The 26866-nt window shown below is 36.6% G+C and overlaps 1 protein-coding gene across 1 annotated transcript in view; it reads left to right on the forward strand.

Annotated features, from left to right (window-relative positions):
* LOC134535571 (Golgi apparatus protein 1) overlaps positions 1-26866 on the forward strand; it is a 62925-nt gene that overhangs the window by 15573 nt on the left and 20486 nt on the right. The window contains exons 4-10 of the mRNA XM_063374765.1: positions 856-1036; positions 3838-4061; positions 16003-16124; positions 19976-20237; positions 23075-23244; positions 24305-24631; positions 25927-26134. Coding sequence (XP_063230835.1) covers positions 856-1036; positions 3838-4061; positions 16003-16124; positions 19976-20237; positions 23075-23244; positions 24305-24631; positions 25927-26134 — 1494 coding nt within the window. The remainder of the gene's footprint in view (positions 1-855; positions 1037-3837; positions 4062-16002; positions 16125-19975; positions 20238-23074; positions 23245-24304; positions 24632-25926; positions 26135-26866) is intronic.

Raw genomic sequence — 26866 nt, forward strand, 5'->3', positions numbered from 1 at the left:
CATTTAAATTGTAAATATACTAGATTGACATAAATGCATATCAAACCTAAATATTATTTATAATGTATTCATAAAAGCTTTGTGCTACTTTTCAGAACATGCCCTCATTGTCATTTCATACCTATGTGTTTTTTTTAAAGCGAGTACAATAGTTGAATAATTTTAAAACAATTCTAGTTTTCAAAGTTTTTAAAGAAGAAACCCAAAAAAAATTTCATGAACAAATGATGGGTACAGACAATGTATTATGTTGAATTGTGATACAACCAAATAATACGGAACATGTCAGTACACTGTTCAACACCAAAATGCAACTAGAAAAATATTTTTAAACAAAAATTCAGTGAAATAAAAAAAATATATATTTAATATACATAACTAATTCTATGAATGTCCTTTATTTAGCATGAGGTTATAAAATGTTAGAATCAAATGCACTTAAAAAAAATTATTACTTTGTTTGATCTTGCCTCACTTTTAATTAACTAATATTGGTAGAGTTTTTCATGCAAAAAATGCTTACTCATTTAATATTACTGTTTTAAGTATGGGAATTATGCAACAAACATGCCAGTTACTACTTATTTTACTCCATAAATTGATTGTGTATAACTTTGGAAATTAAAATTTTTTTTTGTGAAATATGTAGTATTAAGTAACATTTTAGTTTTATATTTCTTTAATAATACACTATATTTACGTATAAACAGATAAATAGATTTTATATATAAAAAGAGACATAATGCTTGTGTTTTAAAAACAAAATTGATCTCATAATAAAACGAACGGTACTCACAGCAGGAGGTGATTGGAGATGTCAGCGCTGCTCATCTCTCACACAGTCGCTTGTTACAGTGCCATGAACAACTGCTGCGTCGCCAGAAACTGATTGCTCGTGACTACAAAGTGAGCAAGGGGCTTGCCAGGTCTTGCAAGGAAGACATACGACTGAACCACTGCCGGCGATTAGTCTCCGACGATAAGGAAATCAGGCTTGCTCAAATTTTACTCTGCCTTGAAGGTGTCATACGGAATGGTAATGTTACTTGTTTTCCACATTGTTCTAAAGATAAATTGTGTGATTTTTGGTTTCAGTGGTGAAAATCGTGGTTCTGGAAGTGGGGTTGTGGATCTGGGCTAGCTTGGATCAGTAAGATGTGGGAGAAACTACTTGTAAAACAGGCATGCCAGTCATGTGCGTTATCTGCTGTTGTTTCCGTGTGCTCTTCGAGTGCATGCCATACACAAGTGCTAAACACGTTTGAAGCCAATTCATGCATATTCTGAAATTTACTATATAATAATATAACCTTAAAAAAAATGTGCTGTCAACTGTTCTGTTATTTACTGGAGCTACTGGCAGTAACTGGGAACGAGGTCATGCGACCATATTTTCTCTGCCCCTGTGTGAGATTCAGTTTTACTAGAGCTTGAGAAGACAGGTGATCCCAGTATCAGCAGACGGCATGATTTTCAATTATGGCTGGTTGATACAAATACTGTAGAGGGAGAATACAGGACAGCTCTATACTAATAGCACAGCCGCGCGGGCGAAGAGCGTCAGCGCTGCTACCTAGCGGCTCGGCGTGATAACAGCACCCACGGCCATGCATTCCAAGCCTAAAATGTATTAAATTCAACTCGTCATTGCACCTAGACTAATTAACAGATTCTTTTGAAAAAAATTTTGTTGACCCTCGTATTCTTTGCGGCCATGCAGATGTAAATTTATTTGCTGAAAAGTTAGTTGCTTTCGATGTAAAAAATAGTTAACAATGAACAGCATATTTTCAAGAAAAATTGAAGTAAAAATTTTCAAAGCATTCTCTTGCTAATCATCGTTCATTTAGGCAATTATCTAATGAATTAATTAAATTTTCCAAATTTTTTAGCCACTAAATACTATTGATTTGCTATCGTTCAACAGCCTATTGGTTAAAAAAATTTTTATGAATATGTGCAATGTAATGAGTACAGTTGTTTATATAGTGTATAATACGTATATAATAATTATATGTACAATTAAAAGATATTAGAGCACGATATTATGAAATTAAATAACATAAACATTTAAATAATATTGAAAATTAAAGGGAGATGAAAAAATACATAATTTCAGTATGACATAAATATGTAGAAGTACCTACATAGCGTTTGACACAGTAAATAAACAATATATCCTTAAATTAGAACTTACAATTGCACCATCTTAAGCTACCATAAATATTAAATATGTATTAATACCTCGTTACTTTAAAATAATAATATTTAAATAAATGCATTATTACAATGGTACCAGAGCTAGAACAAGTTTTACAAGATTCACTTCCATTGTAAATGAAAAAGGCAAATAATATACAAGAGACGAATATGCTTATAAAATTTTATCCAGCTGTACCTAAATAGGTAGCAAGAAGTTTATTTTCCCCGATCATACCTTATAACCATTGCTATGCTAGATATTCCATACAATTTACATGTACATGCCTTTTTTTGCTTTTTTGTTTTCTTTACTCCGGGTTCTCCCACATTCATCGTTTACACCTTTTATAAAACAATTGATTATGACATTAAAATATTTGTTAACAAAATTTTTAAGCATTCGTCACACATTTCGATTTCAGTGGGTTACTCAATCAATCTAATCATTTTTAATTTGACATTCCTGCAAGAAATAATACTCACGATAGTATGTTTTTCTAAGAGAAATATTTTGACTTAGGGAAAATTATTACGTTCTATAAGGCAATAGAATTAAAAAAAAATATTTAATAATAATTCCTTTCAATTCTGACGGTTACTCTTTATACTTCAGCGAGTTTAGTTTCAAAGGTTTTCGTATGGCGCGGCCGTGGTCGCGGCAGCTAGGGGTTGTCATCACGCCGAGCCGCGAGAGCGCAGCACCGTCGGTTTCTCGCGAAAACGAGCGAGCTGTCCTGTATTCTCCCTCTACAGTATTTGGTTGATATAATGGTTTTAGGACTTAAAAAGGCACTAGAGCTCTTATTGATTTTAGATTTCTGGATATGTCGGAGAAGAAATATGTTATCGTGGTTAAGTTTATAATATTCTTGACTATGTTAATTATTGGTAATCATCATGTACAATATTAATGTTCAAAGTTATATTACTACTTATAAAAATAGTCTTTTTCATTAAAAAAACAAACAACTTTTTTCTAAACAATGTTTTATCATGATTGTATTCTATTTTGACTCAGTTTTTGCAGATACTAATACTAAGACAGGTTTTAAGAAAGGGGAAAAAAGTTTTTTTTTTTAAATATATATATATGTGTATATATATATATAATATTAAATAAACTGGACTTATACTTCTTTAAAGACAAATTAAAAATATACTTAGGAACGGATTTCACAAGAAAATGTTTTCTCTCCCCTTCAACGAATGTTTTCACTACTGCTATAATGTAGTTTTGGCTGTCATTACTAATGCAGTCCTTAGTAGCTGGTGTATAGCATAAACCAGACTGCATCTTAGGTACAATCATACTTGGACCATATTGACATTAAGTCATCTCTTTGCCTCACACTGAACCCACCACATTGTAAATGCAAATGTTTTTAATGCCTTAAATTTATGATTTAATGATTTGAAAGCTTGGATAAGAGAAAAGAATCTTGGTACTTTTAATGCACAGTTTTAGTTTCATTTTGTACTTATTTTTCATAGAACAAGTTTATGCATATCAAGTTTTTTTTTTTTCATATTTTCTAACTTTATTAGTAGGCTATCTTTAAAATTTTAAGTATGTAAAATGCTTCAGGAATAATTTTGACATTTGGTTTTGCAATGCATTGTGTTAATGTATTCCAGGTTCTAAAGTGTCGCAAGATTGTCAAGTGGAAATGGTGGAGCACAGAAAGATTTTGATGGAAGACTATCGATTGTCTCCAGAAATAGTGTCTCAGTGCTCGTCTGATATCTCCAAGTTCTGCAGTGGAGGTTTGGAAGTGGGGGGCAAAACCATCCACTGCCTGATGGACCATGTGCGGCCCAGGAAGAGGAAGGAGCGAGTTTCTTCTCCGTGTCAGAGGGCGGTAAGTTCCTTGCCCATGTAGTAGCTGTTCATTTAGTGTGTGTGCAGAGCAGTAACTGTTGCTCTGTACAGACCATTATCATGCTTCCAAGCACCAGTGTTATATGATGAACATATTTCTAAATCTTTGTTTGTTAAGTGTAAATATAAATGTTTTCCCAGCTCCAATTTATTGATATCTTCAAATATTTTATGATAATTTCAAAGCACACATTAATTTTTTCAAATGAAAATAAAAGTTTTAACTCAGTCTAAGATCTTATTCATGTAACTGCTAAAATCCCATTGACCTTTATGATAAATGTTTTATTATTTTTTTGATCAAATGAGGAAATTTTGTAATAAAGATTGTAAGCTTTCGCAGCCATTAAGGCTTCCTTGTCACGAGTTGTTGCATCATCTTGCTTTCATACCAAGAAAAATACAAAAAAAAAAAAAAATGAAAGCACATAAAAACTTAATAACTTGAGGGTAATTTTTCATTATAAAGTAAATAAACCATCAGAATTATTTAAAATAAAAAATCAATTAATAAATGTAAACTGTGTTCATCAAATATGTTGCAAATGTATAAATACTTCTCAAAAGATAAATAGCTTTTGTTTTTATGATAGAAAACCCAAAAAAGTATTAATAAAAATAAGTCTTTAGTAAACTCACAAAGTGGGAAAGGCGGTAACCTGGGTTGCTGCATTACCCCTCCTACTTCTTAGTTAAAGACTTGACATTTAATTGAGAAGTTAGGGTAAAAAAAACTTTACATAAATAAAAAAAGCTATAAGAATTTAAAAGCTCACACTATCACACTCAGACAAACTTTGCATATGTAACTTTAAAACGTCTACTCCTGGCAACTCGGTAAAACAATCCAAAACATACTTTCGTATTACACTTTCAGTATACAACTGGTCATGGGCTTCGCAAAAACTCAAACATCAACTCTTATATGCAATTTTAGTTCTTAGGAAACAAATACATTAACTTTTTCCAAATATGTCAACACCCAATAATATCTTCTTAATTTAATGAATGCATAATACAACTCTTTTGGACACTAGCCTCATTAGCTTCAAACTGAACCTCCCTGGTCCACAAAGAACGTCTAAACCTCTTACGAACTTCAACATCAACTTTAATACAACTGCTTCTTCAAAATCATGAAGGGGGGAACAGCATAGGAGAAGGCAAATAATTTTGTCAGGCCCTCTCCCAATTATTTAATTTACAACTTTTCAAACCCCAAAATTATAAAAAAAAAACTAAAGATAGAATGTTAATGTGGCATAACTGTAAACATGATCTGTGCATACACATTACTTGTTAGGTTTCCTATTAATTATATTAACAATATACTTGTAATTTTAAATCTTATCATTTATAATTTTTATAAATTGTAAACATTTGGACATGTTCACATGTTTATAATTACTAGAGGCACGATTATATGGTAATGCGCGATAAAACAAAATAACACCGAAAACCGCTTGAAAACACGAAATAAAACGAAATTGTGCGAAATCCGCGATATGTCACGAAATTTTGTCTATCCTGATTATTTACTTTTTTTCCATTCTGTAAGGACAATTCACTATCTTCAGCACAATCAAATATTTCTGACAGTAACTAGCAGCCATATATATTATATGTGACGGTGATTCATTATAGATTTTAAATGAAGTCTCGGAATTAACGTAATATTTTCTTTAAACGGTAATCTTGTGTACCATAATAATTTAAGATGTTGATAACTACGATACAATGGCCGCCGTTCACTTTCTGTAAATACAAAAATAACAAACGTCCAAAATATGTTTTTCTAAGATTACGTTTTTAATCATTAAAATATTACACACTAAAGCGCATTGCTTTTACTGTTTATTTAAAATAAAGTACGTAGGGTACGAAAATAAAATTAACCCTGCTTAACGTAACGATTGTAAATAATAAGTAGTACATGTTTATGTCGGTATTAATTTTCACGTATGCGTTTGTATTTGCATCTATTCTCCATTGTTTTGATCTTTCCAGCACGGCAAGTTTTTTTGTATTAAGAGGTTAAATTCTTCCTATGTGATTAAAAAATTTTGATAGTGCCTAAAATGAAGGTTTCTGCCAGTGACCGATCGAAAGAATTTTCCAGCGAAGGATTTTATTTCAGTGATAAAATTTTAATGTTCAAATTCTGTAACTGCAGGCTAGATTACGAGAGACGCGATACGCTTGTGAAACATGTCGCGAGTGAGAAACATAAGCGTTTGAGGCAAAACTCATCTGTTAAACGACATCCTTGTCTAAGAGTCTTTAATGCCATTAATTTGCTGTTCAACCCATGAAATGTGAGTAGGGTTAGCATAGAAGATGCAAACCTACAGAAGTCTCTGCATAACTTGCCTTCTGTTTCCCATCTTCCCAGTGATACATTCATACATGGCTATGTTGCTTTCAAAAAAATAATTGAGGATGAACTTTCATTGCCAGAAACAAGCCAAATTGATGTTTCAAAGGAACTTTGCTCCCTTAAAGGGGACTAAGTGAATTTGCTCAAGCCAGTTTAATGGCAATCTGGTTCCCAACATCAAATGTTGATGCAGAACGTTCATTTTCCAGGTACTCACTGGTAGTTAGTGACAGAAGACAACGTCTCACTCCAGAAAATGCGGAAAATTTAACTATGGTAGCATTTCAATAAAACCGTCTTAATAGTAACTTTGGAAGTACTTAATTGTGTAATTTTGTAGTATATGTGATTCTAATTAAGTCGTGAAATTTTTAGTAGTTATTTAAAAGTTTGAATTTATGAATTTGCAAATGAACTTAATTATCTATGAATTTGCAAATGAACTTAATTGTAATTAGATCATGAGGTTTTAGTGTTTATTAATATTTGTTTAATAAATTTGCTTGTCGTACAGAAAAGCAAGAAAATTTTGCCGTGGGTATTTTGAGCAAAAAAATAAAACCATATACAGCAAAACCCCTTATTTGCACTTTTAATGGGGGCAAATTAAAAAAGTGTAAAAAGCGGGAAAGTGTAAATAAAGGGAAAAGTATGAAAAGGAGTACAGCTTACCTTATTCAGTATTTTTTTCCTTTTGTTTAATAGCACATACTATAATGTAGGTACAAACACACTAACAACAAATTTTACTCTAGTATTTAATCATTTAATTTACCACATTTGACAAAAATAAAAAAATAATGAAAGCCAAAAAGTTTTTCTGATTACTTCCTAACAAAAAAATCTGAAATTTTTTTCTGCTTGCTTTTTTGGCTGTTCAAGGAGATTATTTGCCTCTCCAAATTATAAAAGTTATCAAATGAGCTAGCACTGCCTTCAGAACTTGATATATAGCTGCGCAATGTTTGAAGAGCTGCGAGCACGTCTCTTGTAGTAAGAACTGGTTCTTCTTGCCCCTCTTCTTCTTCTTCATCATCATCATCATCATCATCATCTTCTTGCGAGTTGGTGATGCCACTATTGATAATAATGTCCTCCACACACTGGACTTGTGAGGTAACTACCTGCTGGTCAATTGCCACATAGTTCTTAAAAGACTCCTTTTGAGACAGTTGGCAATACTCAGGCACATCCTCTATGATGGTGACACCATCATCTTCACTGGCACTACAACCTGCCTCTGGAAAAAAAAAGCCTGCCTTCGCAAAACAATTTTGAATCGTTGTAACTGTGACCTCTTTCCATGCTCTAGCTGTGAAGTGTAAGGCTGTCAATACATCAATCCTCATTTTCGAGGGATCCTTACCGCTGTCAAGCATGGTCACCGCTCTTGTGACCAGGTATTTTCGGTACAGGAACTTGAATGACTGTATAATACCTAGGTCCAGTGGCTGTAGTTCACTCGTGCAGTTCGCAGGGAAAAAAACAACTTCTGTATTACGAAGCTGTATGTTGCCCATGTGTGCAGGGCACTGGTCAATAAACAAAACAATTTTCCTGTTTTGTACACCCATTTTGGCATCAAGTGCATGAAGTTGGCTCTGGAACAGTGCACTCGTCATCCATGACTTTTTGTTCGCTCTGTACTTGGTAGGAAGGGTGCATACGTTTTTGAAACACCTGGGTTTCATAACCTTGCCAATAACATAGAGAGGCAACTTTTCACTTCCATCAGCATTTGTACACAAAAGTACAGTGATTCGTTGCTTACTTAACTTTCCTCCATGGCACTTCTCCCCTTTAAAAGTGAAGGTTTTGTCAGGCAGAATATTATAAAACAATCCAGTTTTATCAGCATTAAATATATTTTTCAGAGAATAGCTGGCAATCTTCTCCTTAAGCTGAGTTTCCTTCCAGTGTTCCACTGTCTCTTCATTCACACTCTTGCTTTCACCGCATACAACTTTGTAAACAACATTATGGCGTTGTTTGAACCTGTCTAGCCATCCATTGGAAGCTGTAAAATCTTCAATGCCAAGCCGGGATGCAATCACACGAGCTTTTTCTCGCAAAATGGACCCGCTGATTGGCAGATTCACAGAACGTGCACCCACAAACCACTCCACAAGAATATCTTCAACTTCTTTAAATTTTGAATCTTTACAGTATTTTCGTTTTTTTGCACTTGGCCCGCATTTTGCTGCATTTTCTGCAATGCTATTACGATTCTTCAAAATCGTATTGAGTGTGCTGATGGGAATTGAAAGTTCTTTTGCCAAATCAACTCGTGTTCCCACAAACTCGTCTGATTTTGCAATTATTTTTAATTTTTCCGCCACTGAAAACGTATGACGCTGCCTTTTCTCCATTACTTAACCATAAACGACAGACTTCACTGATAAAAAAAATTCAAAATAAAAGGAAACTTTTTTACACAATATTTTCTACCACGTTATTCTAGCATTCTATTTACCGTTACCGGATGTTGACTTTCCTTTACCATAATGTTCACAGAATGTAAACATGCAGTTGTGTATGTGATTAAAATATCGTCCAGAAAATCGACAGCGCTCGCAGCGCAAATAGAGCCCGCACAACTTCATCGCCATTATGTAGTGTGTTGTGGTTTTCGATACGAACAAAATCTTTGACGCGTTTCACATGTTTATTCTCGGACAATTCTTTTACAGTTTCATCATCTATGGCGATTGCACCAAGTTGTTTATGTTTGTTACGTGACGTAAATAGCGGGATGGATTCGATTTTTGAGACGTAATTTGCGTGAAGGTATTGTATTGGACTAAATGGGAACCAAACGGAACCTGAAGAATATAGTGCAAATAACGGGAAAACGTAAATAACGGTAACCTAAATAAGGGGTTTCGTGTAACACCGAAATCTTTATTTCTTTACACCGAAATTTGTCTTAAAATAACACCACAAAATCTTGCCTCTAGATTGTATTGTTGTATCTTAGCTTTATGTATATTTTGTTATCTAAGTAAGAGTAACTATACATTTTTATGTAATGTATGTAAATGCTGAGTTGTACATGGTGCGACGACCCAGAGATATTCCATAGTTCATCAGTTGACATTGATATTTGGGATGTTATTCTTCTTTGTTGAACATTTATTTGAGATGTATTGTTCCTTTTATTACTGACTTCGCATGTAGGCACTGTTAGCTATGGTCTTCGAGTATTGAATTCTCGCCAGGTAAGAAAAGAAGTTGTTTAATTATTGTTCCTAGCTTAGATGCTCGCTGGTCGGCCATTTCGGGAGGAACGAGGGACTTAAGTTTTGGACTGCGGAGCAAATGGACGTGCTCTGTGAGTGTGACAGTTCCTGGGTTCGGGACTTGCGCGCAGAGGACAAGAAGATACGTGGCTATTTTTGCAAGTCTTAAGTGAAGGAAGTCTGATTCTTCGTCACACAGACTATAGGGAGTCGCATTTCGCAATTACATTTACTACTGCGTCAGGCGAATATCCGCCATTGTGTGTGTTGCGAGACTTCCGATCATCTTCATGCTGCAGTTCCTGTCTGCGCTGGTGAGACCTGCCCAATCTAAAGATTTTTCAGCACACTTGGAATGGCGTCAACAGTAGCTGTCATTAGTATTTCTACTGGATCGTAGTTTAGACTTTCTTTCACAGCAAGACTGTTCATATATCCTGGAAAGCTGAGGACGAGATCAGAGGTCCAAGAATAACGGAGTTTTAACTTTCCTCCCCTAACTTAGCTGGATTATTTTCTTACTAATAACTTATTTATTAGCTAGAGGCTCATGCAATTCAATTTAACCCTGAACATTACTGGAATTAGATATCTGTATCAATGGGTTGTCGCGTGTTAGGAAAATTTGTATAAAATTTTGAGTTATCAAAGTTGTCATTTTTTCTTCTTATTTTCTATAATAATACTTAATAAACTATGATGAATTTAAATGTGGTAAATTTATAATCCCGTTTGATATTCCTTTACGTTGACCTGATACTAGATACCACCCATTCATTAACATCACAAAAAAAAAAATATTTAATTTAATTACAGATGGCCCATCAATGTGGAGCGGAAAACAGTAAATTCTAATTCCAATACAGTTAACACAATAATGTGGGGGCTGAAATCAAGCCTAATTACAATATTTTATCTTATCAGATTTAAAACATCTTGAAATCCAATCGGGTCCTTCAAGGCACCTGAGGCTTTGGAATTCGCTCACGATGCCCTGGTGCTTGGTGCAAGGTGTTGAGTTTAGTATGTACCTTTGTTTTTACTAGAGTTTTGATTTGATGTACATACTTCTTGTGGCCTCCTAGCAAGGGAATCCGGGTTCGATTCCCTGCCGGATACAAGTCCAGACTTAAGGCGATTGGTGCATGGAAAATATTACGACAAAACTAATTTAACAGTACATATTTATTTTTGATGCTTCTTTTTAAGACATAATATACCTAGGATATTTTTAATAAACTTATTTTTACTGAGTTATGTCTTTTTAAATGCATTTATTTTTATTCCAAGCCAGAATTATTTAGAAAACACATAATTATGTTAAACTTAAGTATAGTTCAAGAAACGAGTGTACGAATAGGTTTCTGCACCTATAAAAGTAAGAAAAAAAAATTTCATCGTCAAAATTACAGTTTAATATTGACAATTTCCATTGATCACTGCTGGACTACTTCAGGAGCGATTTAAAGAATAAATTTAAATGATAATGAAAACATAATTGAGTTATGTATATATTTTCATATCCTTTTGTTTTTGATACGATCCGACTCAAAAAACGCCCTCTGGAGTGACAGTTCTAGTGCTGCGTGTAAAACTCTCGCCGCCGGGAAGAATGTCCCCGCGACGTTGCGCTGAGGGGCGGCGCTTGTCGGAACCAGGTAGTCCGGCGGAGCTCCGGCCGGCTGGCCGCAGCCTGCGGGAGGGGAGGGGGAAGAATGGGGTGTAGAGGGAGGACGAGAGAGGAGGCCGAAGAAACGAAGGGTCTGTCAAGGTCGCGCTTCATAGTGGAGTCTATCTTCGCTCAAGCAAGGAAATTGTCTCTGTACAGAAAAATTCATACAGCGAAATTCTTTTCAGCGGTTATGTTTTGACTTGAAGTTGAATATTGACACGGTGATTATTCTTTGTGGTGGTTGTTTACACATATGAATAAATTTTTACCCTCCAGATTAATATGTTTTGACAGCATAGAACATCAGTTGTGTATTCCGGTTAGTTAGGGTATGCTATATGCACACTAGAATGACAGATCTAAATTTAACCAAAAAAATAGATTTTATATTTATTAAAATTTATTTAGAACATCAAATCAACACTAGGTTATTCCAGTTATATAAAATAAAAAAAAATTGGAAATGTTAGCTAGCGATGCCAGAATGTCGGGCACACTTATTACAAATGTCCTTTTGTAATATGTATTACATTGCACAGAACACTGAAACCCTAATACTTCAAGTGTTTGTTTACAGTTTTATTATTCTGTGCTACATTATTTAAATTTATATGTTTAATTTATTTTGGGTTTTGAACTATATTTCTGACATTGTTACAGACGTTTGGGCTTTTCTCTATGTAATTATTAAGTAATTGCGGCTTTTGGAATTACGTTTTTCACAGCCAGAAATAGCCAGAGGTTTCGGCGGAACTTTCAAAAAGTGCCTCGAGCCTATTGTTGTAAAAGTTACGCTACTAAAAAGAAGCTTGGTTTTGGCCGTTTTGGTGCGTGCAGCTCCGCGTCAGGACGTTCCTGACGCGGGCCTACCATAAGTTATGTTACGTGTGCGGTAATAATAGTACATATGTATAAAAAGGTTATCATCAGACTGCTGATTGTATGTTAAGTTGCGAACGGGAATACGCGATTTTAAAGTTATTAACGTCAGAAGATATCATTAGTCCTGGTGTGGCCATTTTGTTATTACTCTATCACTAACGCTGTACTGACGCCCTGCAACTTTTTAACATTGCCGATTGATATTATGACTTTGTTGATGTTGCTGGGATAAACTAAAACCAGGCGCTATTAAATATTATATTTACTAAATTAATTAGCCTCTCAGTATTATTAATGGCATGATCATATGAACATACAATGCACAACTATCTTAGTGGTCTTGAGTCTATAGGTCTTATGTTTTATCGGACAATTGATTTAATTTATGAGTTAGTGAATTTTTCGAACCGTAAATCCATTTTTTAACTCTACGTGAAACATTGACATTTGCTAAGTCGTGCCCATGTACCTGGCAACGATAGTTTAAAAAAAATCGGAGTGATATTTTGGTCAAATGGAATTACTGTATTGAGGGATACGTGGTATTTGTTTATTCGTGTGTAAGTAATAAATCAGTCTTAAAATCAGTTAATTATTTTGTTTTCCTATTTCGTATTCTATTTGAGATAAATATCAGATAAGCATGTGTTACTTGTATCACGACATCAAGGTATTATTTATCAGTAATTAATATTTTATTTTATTTTTTTGTTAACTAATGTGCATAGGGCAGTGCACTAGACATCACTACCCGTGTGTAGTGTTGCGTTACACTTTTTAACGCATTTGAGTTCACATAAAATGATAAATCCAAAATTTTGTTTAAAAGTATAAATACAGCGATCAATTTAATTAATGTCCAGTATAACTCAGTCAGTAAAACACTCGGAAATACCTATGTATAGGACCTGTTAACCTAAATATTTGTTAACAGTTAAACTGAACTAAGATGTGTTAGAGTGGTTTTTTTCTCTCCGTATATTAGAGGTATGGGACATCAAAATACGCATCTGTCACCCATTGACTTTAAATACAGAATTATAAACTACATATTGTGAAAACATTCTGCAGCAGTTTTTGCTGAACGGAAAAACACGGATGAGAAGACAGACAAAATGTGTTTGGTAAGTGATTTTTCGTCAAATGAAATGGAACAGGACAGTGCTTATCAGAATGAAAGTACAGAACTACTTTTGTGCAAGGAAATGTATTTTACAAAGACATTTCAAGAGAAATCACCTTTAAATGAAATAGATCTTGCTGACATGGAAGAAATAGACTTAGATTTAGATGCCAGGCCCCTTTCAAGTGACGAAATTTCTCTTGAAGGGCTGAAATATGTTTCTGGCTATATAGCTCACCGTTTCAGAAATAAATATCCTGACCTTAGCACTACGGATTTCAATTCGGAGGACGATAGCTGGATACATGTACAATCAAAGAGTAACTTAAAATGTCCCACTAATGAATTTTTTGAATTAATAAAGATAGCTGAAATGTGTTTTGATAATGTTCATGGCAACAATTTGTGCAAAAAAGAGCGGATTTTTGAATCACTGACTAAAATTATTTGCGGAACTACTGAAAATAAATATCCAGAAGAAGTTATATACTGTTTTGTCAGGACAAGAACGTATATGCGTATCAAGTATTTGAACATGAAATATTTTAACGAACAAGACCAAAAATGCAAAGAAAGAAATAAGATGAGGAAAACTACCCTCTAAGATTTTTCAGTGTGATAGTGTCCACTTTCCTTCACCATAATATGTATGTTCGTAATTTATTTACAATGTTTTTTAACTACTATATTTAAGAAAAGCATTTATTGTGAATATCGCAGCAATTATGTAGGGCTTAAGGTATTTATTGTATTCCAAATATTGAGTATGTCATTTTTATTGCCTTTATTAAAAATAATATATACGTTAACAATGTAACAAAATTGCGATATTTTTGTATTGCTATTGCAATTTCGTTTCTTGTAAACATTGATTATTGTAGACTTTTTCATATTGAAATTAAATTTGCTATAGGGTTGTTTGTATTTTAATTTTACAGTTATAAGATTTTTTATATGTTGTTTACTGTTTACAAACATTTGAAAAATATTTCCTTAACCATATTTCCATTTTCATGGCAATAGTTTTGTTAGCTTTTCGGGTAACTCTTCTACATGGATGATAAGATGGTGCGACATCTAAAACATATCACACCACCTTTACATAACTATTAAACTAAGAGGTGTTTTCTTTACATAATATTAAAGCACAATGTTTCCTTGTGGCGTAGGTGATTTATAATTTCCATTTATCTAGAAAAGTGCGCTTTCAGAATGTTTTTAACACACAGTGTTTCGGAAGGTTTTTGAAGAAAAAAATTGACTACCCGTTTTATTTTTTTGCAGCTGAATTTGGGCACGTGCATGAAATATAATTAATCCGTAGGAAGCGCAATGGTTTAAAGTATTGATGTTGAAGATTTGAAAAGATTTATTGAAATAGTGTGATAGAACGAGCGAGTTGAGTGAGAAGATGTGCGGGAGTGGCAGAGGTTAGCTCTCAGCCACATGTGCGCAGTTACGGACAAAAAAATAATCCATTCCGCCTCCCCATGGCGAAGGATGAGTGAAAGAGAAACCTGCTAAACCTTCCCCTCCTCCGGGCACGATAGAACCGTATCGGCTGTGTGTTAGAAGGAGAGCGAGATACAATTTCGAGGTTCTGTTAGTTACCGCAGATGGCAGGCCGCAGAGCGACCACCAGCAACACCCTTCCCGTCTGAAGGCCATCTCGCCACTAACGAGCTGGAACTAAGCTCCTGACCTCCCTACATAGTAACGGTCACCCACATAGGCATCTAGACTCTTTAGTGGTCATATGATACAAAATTCATTGTTTTCGGGCCTGTGACCGTTTTTTACCGTGCACCAATCGCCTTAACACAAGGCTTAACGTGGCGGATGTTGCCATGAGCCAATGGGTTTTTAGGAATGCACCTGTTTCCTCACCACAGTTTGTTCTATTGCTGCTCCATTCACATTGTTTCACCCTTCTTTATCTACAATGAACTTGATGTTAACTAGAGGTATGTGTGAGTGGAAAATTTATAGTTGTGAATAGTTTAATTTGCAGTATTTCAAATGGAATAATAATTTTAATTATTTATTTTTTATATGTACAACAAGTTGGGACTCATTTATAAAAAATTTAAAATTTAAAAACTGTAACATGTATGAAGAAAGGCCAAAAGATTAAGTAAGAATTTTGTATTTGTTTTCAGTAGCATAGTGCATACCTACATTTTTTTGTTTGTAACAAGTATTCTGTGGTTATTATAGGTAATGTGAAAAAAAAGAAAGATTAAAAACACTTTATTCTTACGAATATTATCAGTTGAATCAACAAAACTTTCAAACTTAAAATTTTACTGCTTTAAGAGAATGCATTGCCAAGTTCTTATTTTCTTCCATTTTACAACACACTATTTTACATTTTATGTTACTATTTTGCATCAGTATTTCTAAGATTCCTGTGAAGTGTTAAAAAAAAAGTTTCTCTGCATGTTTAAATTTGATGAAGAATTTTTAAATATTTGTGAATAATTATATATTGGATTCGAAAAACAATTCAAATAAAAAAAAAGCATTGGCAAGAGACTGCTGTCAACTGGAAGTTAAGCCATGTTTTACTCATTAGTTCATTAATTGTGGGATGGCTGTTGGATCGTTGGTTGTTGGTTGTGGTTCCAGTTGGAAGTGCTGGTGAAGGAAGCAGACGTGGGCGAGGACTGGCGAGTGGACCCCGTCCTGAGGGAGGCCTGCCGGCCGGTGGTGCAACGCAGCTGCCGGGACATTAGAGGCGGCGATGCCCGGTAACTGGTGTCTCCTCACCGTTCAAACGTACCATGGTTACTCAAATCTCACACACCATCATTTCTAAGATGCGCTTCTCGTTTTGGTTCTTAGTTCCTTTACTATATATACATATGATTTTAAGAAGCAATTTAAATCAAAAGTCACAGTAAATGTGCGCTTTAGAATCGAGTCAATTCAGCAAAAGTAATCATTGGTCAGTTAAAAAGTACCAAAGTTGCAAATAAAAGCCTCTTAGAATTAAGTAAATTACAGTATTTTACAAGCCATTAATTATTATTTTTTTATCTTATCTGTGATTTGGGATTTTGTTTGCATTAGTTTAGGTCATTATGAATGCTGCAGTGCTGTAATCAGTGGGAATTTTGACATTTTAAAGGCTTTGGATTAAATTTTGTTCATATAGTAGTCTGGAAGTATGGATTTTGAAGTAATGTTTTTTGAATGTGTCGGTGTAACCAAAATAAACTTTATACAGAATTTTTTGTTTGTGTATTGTATTATTTTTAAATCTCTGGTTAGCGAAATGTTTCTTAATTGTAGCAAATGTTGGTGTATTATAACTGTAGTGTCTCACCCACGAAAGTGTATGTTTAATCCCTACAAGTGAAAAGTAGCTGCGTAAGTAAACTGTCTCCAATTAAGTTATAGTGATACCAGCTAAACACACAAAATTGTTAATCTCGTCAGTGATTGAAAGTAGTAGTCACGTTATCGGAAATTGGGTGCCATTGCAGACCCTTGAAAATATTTAATATTAACAAAATTACTTTACTCTGAAGGAAATGAAGTTGACATAATTTGTTCAGAAAACAATAACTTTATGATTTTCTATCTCAATCTGCACAGAACTTCACATTATTATACACAAAAGAAAATTTAGATATAAATAACTTATTTGAAATTTGGGATTAAGTACTAGTTAAATACAGTAAAACCTTTTTATTGCGACCCCATTTATTGCGATCACCTCTCTATTACAACCCAATTTCGAGGAACCGTGAAAAAATTGCCGAAAATCCGAAGAAAATCGGACAGAAAATAAGTTTCTTGTGGTGAGTAGCGTGTTACTGCGTTTCTCTTGCCAAGTGCTGTACTGCCGTAGGCAGCGCATTTCTAAAAATAGATACCACTTCCTGTCGACCGCTGTTAGCGCTTGACAACCCCCATTCCACGTCCCTTTGCTGGCAGGGTGCAGATAAAGGTTTTCGTGGCAAACTGTTTACGTTTAGCTTTTTGCGCCCTTGCTCACCCTCCCCCCATACCGTGCGCTGCGGCCGATCTCGGATGCTGTTTGACTTGTTAACAATCACGTTATCTGCTTCATTTTAACAGAGTAAAAATATATTAAAACTATCAGCAAATAGATAAAAGCTTTATGAGTCTGCAAAACAGGGCACAACACAGGCCCGCCAGTTGTTTTCATTCAAAACGTGGCTAAAGAACTTGCATGGATCAGGCTGAAAACATCCGGCAATACGTGTAGGTTATAAGGAATCTTGTTATGAATTGAGATGTTATGTTTTTTGAGTAGATATACACAGCGACCGACTGGATGCACGCCCGCCTCAACTTGTTTTAACTGCCGCAGCGATGTTTATTTTGACAGCTCAAGCAATTATCTTTTCCAGTGGGTTGATAGAAAAAGGTCGCTTCACCCAGCATAAAAAAAAAGGCTACGCCACTTATTCCCCACGCAGGAAACACACTGGCTACCATCTGTCTCCCCCTTCCCTTCTTCTAACATTCCACGTCTCACCTCTCGCGCGAGCAATAACGAAACAACCACGCATTGGGCCGTTTAAAGCTTTGTTTGGTGACAGTAGCTTGATTTTATTCGGTATACCGTATTTACTCGCGTAAAGGCCCCCCTTTTTTTCCCAAATTTTAACTCCAAAAAAGGGGAGGGGGCCTATACGCGAATTTGGAGGAAAAAATAGATTTTTCTTTTCAAGTTGTGCGTCTCTGTTCGAATGAGGAAGACGGGGGAGGCAGCGACGCGGCAGGAGGGAGAGAGAGGCAACGACTCCGCAGGGGGGAGAGGCAGCGCTATGGCAAGGGGGGAGAGAGGCAGAGGCAGCGCTTTGTCTGGAGGGGAGAGAGGCAGAGGCGTGGCTTAACCTCCCTCCTGCCAGCTAGCCAGCCAACCATACAAAGGAGTGTTAGAATCCTTGACCCACTTCCCTTCCTCCTTCACTTCCCCTCTTCTACTCCGACAACACTCCACATCAACACAGCGGCAGCGCGCGAGTCCAGCTTTCTTTATCTTTATGTCGTTTGAGATACGACTAACTGCTTATGTCTGGCATGCCTCACGACGGTCCTACTGAGAATGAACAATCAGTCTCTGTATCACTGCCGCTTACAAAATCACCTCCCGCCGCTCACAATACATGGCTTGTTGTTTGATGCATGCCAAGTTGCCCTGCCCTCAGATAAACCCAGAAAAATACGTTTTTAAATTTTTTCTCAAAAATGTTTACAAAACAAGGAGGGGGGCTTATACGCGGGCGGGGCCTTTACGCGAGTAAATACGGTATTCCTTTTCATAGGACCCTTGCTATTAAAATGCATTTATATTTAAGTTTGAAAGCTTGTAAATTCCTTGCCAGAGATGACTGAACTCGAACTTGGTGTGAAAAGTGACATATTTTGACATACTTTTTTTTGGGCGTGTTTGGTGGGGAGGGAGGGGTCCGAAAATATTTACAATGATCTTACCCCTCCCCCACCGGTTTAGTACCCCTTTCATAATTAGCCCAATTTTATGGGAGAAGGGAGGGTGAAATGAGCATTTTCTCACTGAAGGTTTTTCAAAGCAGAGTGAAGTTGGGGTGTTATAAGAGAGGACACTAGATGGTTTATGTGTCTGGGAGGGATGAGCTAGCCTTGAAGAATGATAACGAGGGGAGGGAGGGGTGAGCTTATGAGTCATGAAGCCGCTGCCGCCAGCCAGCCGGGCGAGCTTCGTGTGCGCCCACTTGCATTGCAGAACCTACCGCTGCCATATTTTTAAAGGAAATGTCCCATTATTTTTTTGTTATTCTTACATGAACATTATTGGAAGTATTAAAGCCGACACAAAAATACGCTGTGTGTTAAAGTTAACAGATTTTAATGATCTTTCATTTCGTTTTTTTTCCCTTTTTTTTTCTTTCTGATTTTCACATTTTGGTCAAAATTTCCAATTTTTTGACAGTTTCCGAAAATGTATTCGTAAAATCACTGCTTCGTTAAATCTGGGGTTCGTGACATCGGGGTTCTAGTGTATTTAACTACGGCAAGCAGAAAACATACATGTAAACTAACCAGTAAAAATAAACTGTCTTTTGACATATTTTTTTTAGATGTGGCCTGTAGGGCGACGGACTTGTCATGAAGGTTGAAGTGGGTTTAAAGCAAAGCCGTCTAGCATTGTGAGTGACAGCATCCTGCCATTGTACGGCGGGTTTCTTAGCGAGTAGCGGTTTGGGAGGGGGTTGAAATCAACTGAAAATTTCGGAAAACATCTATTACCACCCCCCCCTCTATTACGACTCTATTCCTGGGAACCGTGAGGGGTCGTTTCAGAGAGGTTTGACTGTATAGCTAACATTCAAATGCTATACTGTTGTAGTAGTGCTATTGATGAAACAGTTACTAATACGAGAGTGTTGAAATCTTTACGCTAAATATCAGAGTCTACAAAATTCTCTACTTCAAACACTTGATTATCAACATTTCAAAAGTTACTCGGCTTAGCAGAGTCGATAAAGACGTTATTCAATAACATTGTTATAAGAATAGAGCCTTGTTGTGTACTTCATATTCAGATGTGGTCGTGTGTGAGTGCTCTGCTACGGCTGCACAGGGTGATGACGTGCCTGATGGAGAAACTCGGCACGGACTACATGACCCCTGACTGCGAAGCCGCGCTGATCGAGATACAGTACTTCGTGGTGCGCGACTTCAAGCTGGACCCCCAGCTGTACCGCAGGTGTCGCGAGGACGCTGTGAAGCTCTGCCATGCCAAGAAGGCGTGGACGGATGACGGGCAGATGGACCCGGAGCGTGGCCCCCTTGTGCTGCCCTGTCTCTACAGATACGCGTACCACGCGCAGGATAAGATGAGGGTAGGTGCGCGTAACGTCTCGATGAGTTGAGAGGTTAGTTTTGTGGAAAAGAATTTTTGAAAGAACGTTCTGGAAAACAGAATGTTTTCCAATTGTTATACTTCTACAGGAACACAAAAATAAATTTTACCATCAGTTTTATACAAACAGTATCTAATATCTCATAGTTACAGTCACAGTTACAGTTTCAGGGTATTGCTAAGATTTCACCATTCTAAGTAAAGAAATAGTAGACACTATAAATTGTCAGGTGTGTGTATGTGTGCGTGCATGCATGGTTGCTTGCGTGTGTGCGAGAGAGAGAGAGAGAGAGATGCCTCAAATCCACCCCTCGAATTGGAATCTAGGTTCCCAGAGCCAAAAATAAAATAATTTAGAAGAAATAAAAATTTTTGCAAACATTAGAACGTGTTTGTTTCTGAGATTGTTATCTACATTTTAAATTTTTAATTATTAATGATTTTATAGTATTTTAAATGTCTCTAAGCTATACCAACCAACCCTTTTTACAATATCAGGTTATTATATTTAACCATTGATAAAATGAAACATTGCTTGAAGTATCACAATGCCATCTTGCAGAATGATTTGGAAACATGTCAGTAAATCAAGGAAAAAATAATTTTCAAGTTCCTCCGCTGAAACATGGTTTTTCTTTAGAATTACTGACTGTTTTGTTTACAAAATAAACAATTCTGAGTTTCGGAAAATATCTCAAAAAATATACATAAGATCATCTCCATATTTTTTTTTAATTCAACCCAAAAAATAAAATAACTTACTGTTGAATCATAAAAACACATTGTAGGTACTAATGAAGCAGTACACCAACTCTATCTTTTGGCTTAAACTGGGCAGAACATACACAATGTGTACATTTCTACATGTTGTATTAACAGAATAAATGAAAACATGGGGAGGGGCTAAACGTATGTTAAACACATTGTTACATGTCTTCACATGCCATTAACAATTATTTCTTGTCCTTACCTATAAGTAAGCCTGTGCGAATATCAGAATTTTTGGTTCTAATCGAATACGATTATGAATATCAGATTATTTGTGGATGCGAATATCGAATTAGAATAGTAAGAATGAGAATTAGAATCCCACTAAAAATATTTTTGCACGTCATGTAACAACTTCAGAAAACTAGACCAATATTACTAAAATGAAAGGTTGGTTATGTCAACTACAATAATTATATGGAAAATATTTTTTTAAATATTTAAATTATGAAAATTGTTTTTAACTATGCAGCTAACCTAACTTAACCCAACCAACCAACCATTCATTTCGGTTCCTATTCTCTTTATTTTCCACAACCTGCTACTCTACATATTGATCCAGAAATTTTTTGCGAACCGCAGTATACTGTGAAATCCAGTGCAATCTAGTTTACAAAAAAACATTTTTTTTTTTTTTTTAAATTTTGTATTCCCAAATTAGTGATTGAATGAGCTAATATTTACGTATTTAAATCCTAGTTTCTCATGAGTTTTCGTTAACAGCAGCCAGGTAAATTGTATTTTAGTTCAACAAGAATATAAACACAACTTTTTCTAATTTCATCTTGCATCTTGATCCATTATTTACTTTTTTATATATATATATATATATATATATATATATATATATATATATATATATATATATATATATATATATATATACACACACACACACACACACACACATACTTTTGAGTTGTAATGTCTGTTTCTTCATAGATGTGTACAGCAAGTAAGCTGCTTCTGTATTACCGGGTGTTTGATTGTGACTATTGATTTATACGTTGTTGAAACTATGATGATTACTTCTTTAGATGCCCACCTCAATGGAGTGTCCGTGTTTTGTGAAGATGTAGTCCATGGTTTTAGACTTATTTTTTATTTTTTCTCAATTCTGGTGCATGTGATGAAAAGAATACAAATGATGATTTGTTTTCAAGTTTGAATTTACAAATATGCCATGTTTTGAATTGTTTACGTGATTTATTCCATTATTGCTTACAAAGACAGTAGCAAAAAAAAAAACTTTTAAAATATTTTTTTTGTGTTTAAAACTTTGCCTATTGTTTATGTTTTGATTATGAAGACCCATCAAACATCAAAAAAAGGTATTTATATAGTACAAATGACTTAATCTCATCAGTGAACATTGGTATATGACAAAACTCATGAGGTGTAATATGTCAAGTATTCATAAGCACACGAATATTCGTTATTTCGAAGTGTTAGTATTCGAGGGTTGAAAATATACATAATATATAGAATTAAAACAAACAGTTTATGATTGATTTTTATAACTCCCATTTTAGTGTGTTCATGGATACATTTTTTGAGGTGGCCAGGTTAAAACATTGTGAAATGTAAAGAAGGTGAGATTTCATCATTTTATTTTGTATTTGTTTTCAGCAACATAGTACACATACCTACATTTTTTTTTGTTTGTAACAAGTTACAGCAGAGATTTATTTTGATTTTAGTACCGGTTCCACATAAACATCCTTTTTTTCCCCCTTTCCAACCTGTATCTAAGTAATAAAAAAATTTGTTTCTCCCAATTCCATTTTGCTTGTAAGTAGTACATCAGCACTTAAACTACACACATTGACATCATTGCTAATGAACAGTAAAATAATTGATAGTTGCTGTTGCAAGAGTGAAGTGTGGCATGCCTACAAGTTGTTATCTCGAATGTAAATTTTTGATAGTTATTTGCGAAAAACTAATTAATGGTCAGAGAAAATATTTTCTCAAGCCTGGATGAGGAAAAGTCAGGGAACAACCTGTGTCATGACGTGTAAGTTGATACCAAGTGTAACTGTGGCTCAGTTGAAGGCGGAGTGCCTGGAAGAGATCCGGCGGGTGATGAGGCAGCGGGCAGTCAGCGTGGACTTGCAGCCGGAGGTGGAGGAGGTGTGTCTCGAGAACCTGGCGTCCATGTGCTCCGACAAGGTCAACAAAGGAGAAGAGATGGTTTGCCTGCAAGACAATCTCGAGAGGTAGGCTGCATTACGAACCACGGGGGGCCTGGATCTCTGCTGCGACGGCCTGTTCATTTGTGATCTTTATAGTTCAGTTGTTTACTTTTGTGGTTTTACAGATTGTCGCATACACTACGAATTAAATTTACTCTTTTTTTTACTTACAAATTTTTGTATTTTAAGTTGCATATGACTGGAGGATGGTCATGTCTGCATAATTTACATTGTAGCTAGGTGAAGTATTTCTTTTATGTCAAGGCCTGCGCCAAGTTAGACGCCCATAATATTGGCTGAAGTGTAGTAGTACTTGTGTTTTGGAAAAGTTTTAAATGACTGTATTTTAAGTTAATGTGTTCAACGATCGAAATTCTAATTCATAATTAACCATCATTAGACGTGGTCAAGCACCATTTTGGCGAGGTTTTGGGAGTTACAATATGGTGATTGGAAGGTAAAAAATTGACTTCATATATGTCACAACATGTCGTCTCCTGAAAATTGCTATCTACGTGTATACAACATTACACTTGTTCAGTCAACGAAAGGTTGTAGAGGTAAATGGGAGGAACACAATTTTTGACTTTGGGAGTATTTTTTTTTTTGGACTGGTTAGGAGGTAAACATACTAAAAGTCCCCACTCCTAGGAGGTGAGCAGGGGGCACAAATGTTGTGGAATATTTTGCAGCTTTAATTTGGTATAGAGTGGTCTTTTTGCTAGGATGCATAATTTTCCAGATAAAAGTGAAAAACCGAAATAAAGAGATCTTATACGTGCTCCCCTGCCCCCCGCTCACCTCCTATAAGTGGGACTTTTGGTATGTTCAGCTCCTAACAAGTCCAAACAAACTCCCAAAGTCAAAAATTGTGTTCCTTCAATTTTGCTCTACACCTCTTGAGAATTGCAGTGACTGTATTAAATTTGGAATTCTGTGTATTTGTTTAATCTTTTTTGCATATTAGTGTCAAGTTATGGTTTCTTCTTTTTCCTTTTCTTCCCAGTAATTGCTCCAACTCTCACCTCATCACCCCTTCATGGACAGGACGGTAAGCGCTGATGGACTGCCTGGTGCGTTGCAGCCTGACGCCGGAGTGCCGGCAGGCGGTGTCGAACTTCACTGAGGAGCAGGCGCGGCATGTGGAGCTGAACCCCGTGCTGACGTCGACGTGCCAGGCGGTGATGGAGAAGCACTGCGCGGCGGTGCTGCAGACGGGCCGCGATGAGGGCGACGTCATGGAGTGCCTGGTGGAGCACAAGAACGAGCCGGACGTGCGCAGCAGCTACAAGTGCCGTGCGGCCATCGAGCACTTCCAGCTCATCTCGCTCAAGGACTACCACTTCACCTACAAGTTCAAGGAGGCCTGTCGCCCGCACGTCATCCGCTACTGCCCCGGCGCGCGTACAAAGTGAGTGACACCTGGCCCCGCTCCTTCCTGTCTGCCTGCCTGCTCTCTGTTTGCTAGTTCACTGGCCAAGTGGAAGATGAGGATGTTGTACAGCAGAACGTGATTGGAAGTAATGACCCAGAGGCAAAATAGTTGCAATGTCATTTCCGTCAGACCTTCCCTGAACTTTCTTTTCCTTTGCCCTTAATTATCTCGCTGTGTAAAACACACATTCCAGAATTATTTAATACAGTAAAACCTTGTTAAAGAAGTTTCTCAAGGTACTTATAAAATTCATCATTTAAAACATATTAAAAGGTTCCTAATTCAAGTGCTAAATTTTGCTAATCGTATTATATAGGAAATTTTCTTGAGTGGTTTATCTTTAAAGAGGTTTTACTGTTTTAGGTTAGGAAATATTGCTTCACAATACCGGAATTCATTGACAGAAATCAAGAAACAAATTAAGCTTGTAAATATTATTGATTTTTTTTTTTTTGGGTTTTCTCTTGAAATTTATTTGAAGCTTTAATTTGTCAATTGGAAAAAGGTAATTTGTTTGTGTATTGTGTTTGGGGAGTGAGAGTTGGCGAGGAAGAGAGAGTTTTGGAGCCAGAGTTGTGAAGAGAGAGACATATGTAAATAGTTGTGGAGACAGACAGAGAGTTGTGGAGACAGATAGAGAGTTGTGGAGAGATAGAGAGTAGTAGAGAGATATAGTAGTAGAGAGATATAGTAGTAGAGAGATAGAGTAGTAGAGAGTTAGATACAGTAGTAGAGAGATAGAGAGAGAGAGAAGTAGAGAGAGATGGAGAGAGAGAAGTAGAGAGAGATAGAGAGAGAGAAGTAGAGACAGATAGAAAGAGAGAAGTAGAGAGAGAAGTAGAGAGAAGTAGAGGGAGAGAGGGAGAGAGAAGTAGAGAGAAGTAGAGAGAGAGAGAGTGTGTTATTTAGTTAGTTAGTTAGTTGTGGAGAGAGTAATAGTTACCGAGTTCAGAACAGAGGTGCAACACTAGAACCTGAATTTATTGTGCTAGTGAACATAACTTTAAAAGCCATCCCCCCTTGTCATGTCTCTTAAGTTTGCACCATACGTACCACTTACTATACACAGGTGTAATGGCACAGGGCTGGGAACAAACAGTGGCTGATGGTTCGGCGCAAAGCCATTCAGGTTAGCCTCCGGGCCGAGGTGATGAAGGGGCAAGCACGCATTTGATGAGAGAAAGCAACAGGCAGGAATTCCTGTCCTTAACTCTTGTGCCTAAAAGGGTCGGCGGACAATCAGCTGAACCGGACCTTGGTGCTGTGTGCAGGCTGGAGGTGATCACCTGTCTGAGTGAGCACGTTCGCAATGACACGATCCACGACGCCAAGCACACCATCCCCAGGGACTGCCGCCAGCAGCTGAGGGCCCAGCTCTTCCAGCAGCGGGAGAACATCAACTTCGACCCGGGCCTCAGGGGGGCCTGCTTCTTGGACATCAAGAAGTTCTGCCCCGGCACTGTGGAGGGGGCTGGCCAAGTGAGTGGTGGTTTCAGGGCTACTGGCGGCACTGGCACAGTGGCAAGATCTTGGACGTGTGGTCCAGAAGGCAGGTGCTCCAATCCTGATCCCGGCCATCCTGATTTCTGTTTTCCGTGATTTTCGTGAATAATTTTTAATTTTTTTAATATTATTTTATTTTTGACCATTAAGACCTAGATTCGGATTCGAGGGGTACACTTGATGTACTCTTTGGGATTTGAATTTGTGATTTGGATTCTGGAAAATTGGGATTTTGACCCATCACTTGCAAAAACCAAACATGGCTTCATATACCGTAATCGCTCGCGTAATGTCCGCAGTAATTTGACCACATTTTTGGCCAAAAAAATGGGGTGCGGACATTATGTGAGGAAAAATACAAAAATAAAAAATTTTGTGTTCTATTCAAGTCGTGCGTCTTTGTTCGAATGAGGGCGGCGGGGGAGGCAGCGACGCAGCAGGAGGAAGAGAGAGGCAACGACTCCGCAGGGGGGAGAGAGGCAGAGGCAGCGCTGTGACAGGAGGGGAGAGAGGCAGAGGCGTGGCTTAACTTCCCTCCTGCCAGCTAGTCAGCCAACCAGACAAAGGAGTGTTAGAATCCTTGACCCACTTCCCTTCCTCCTTCACTTCCCCTCTACTTCTCCGTCAACACTCCACATCAACACAGCGGCAGCGAGCGAGGGCGAGACCAGCTTTCTTTATCTTTATGTCGTTTGAGATAGGACTAAC

This window comes from Bacillus rossius, chromosome 1, assembly GCF_032445375.1.
Source record: "Bacillus rossius redtenbacheri isolate Brsri chromosome 1, Brsri_v3, whole genome shotgun sequence".
Taxonomy (NCBI): Eukaryota; Metazoa; Arthropoda; class Insecta; order Phasmatodea; family Bacillidae; genus Bacillus; species Bacillus rossius.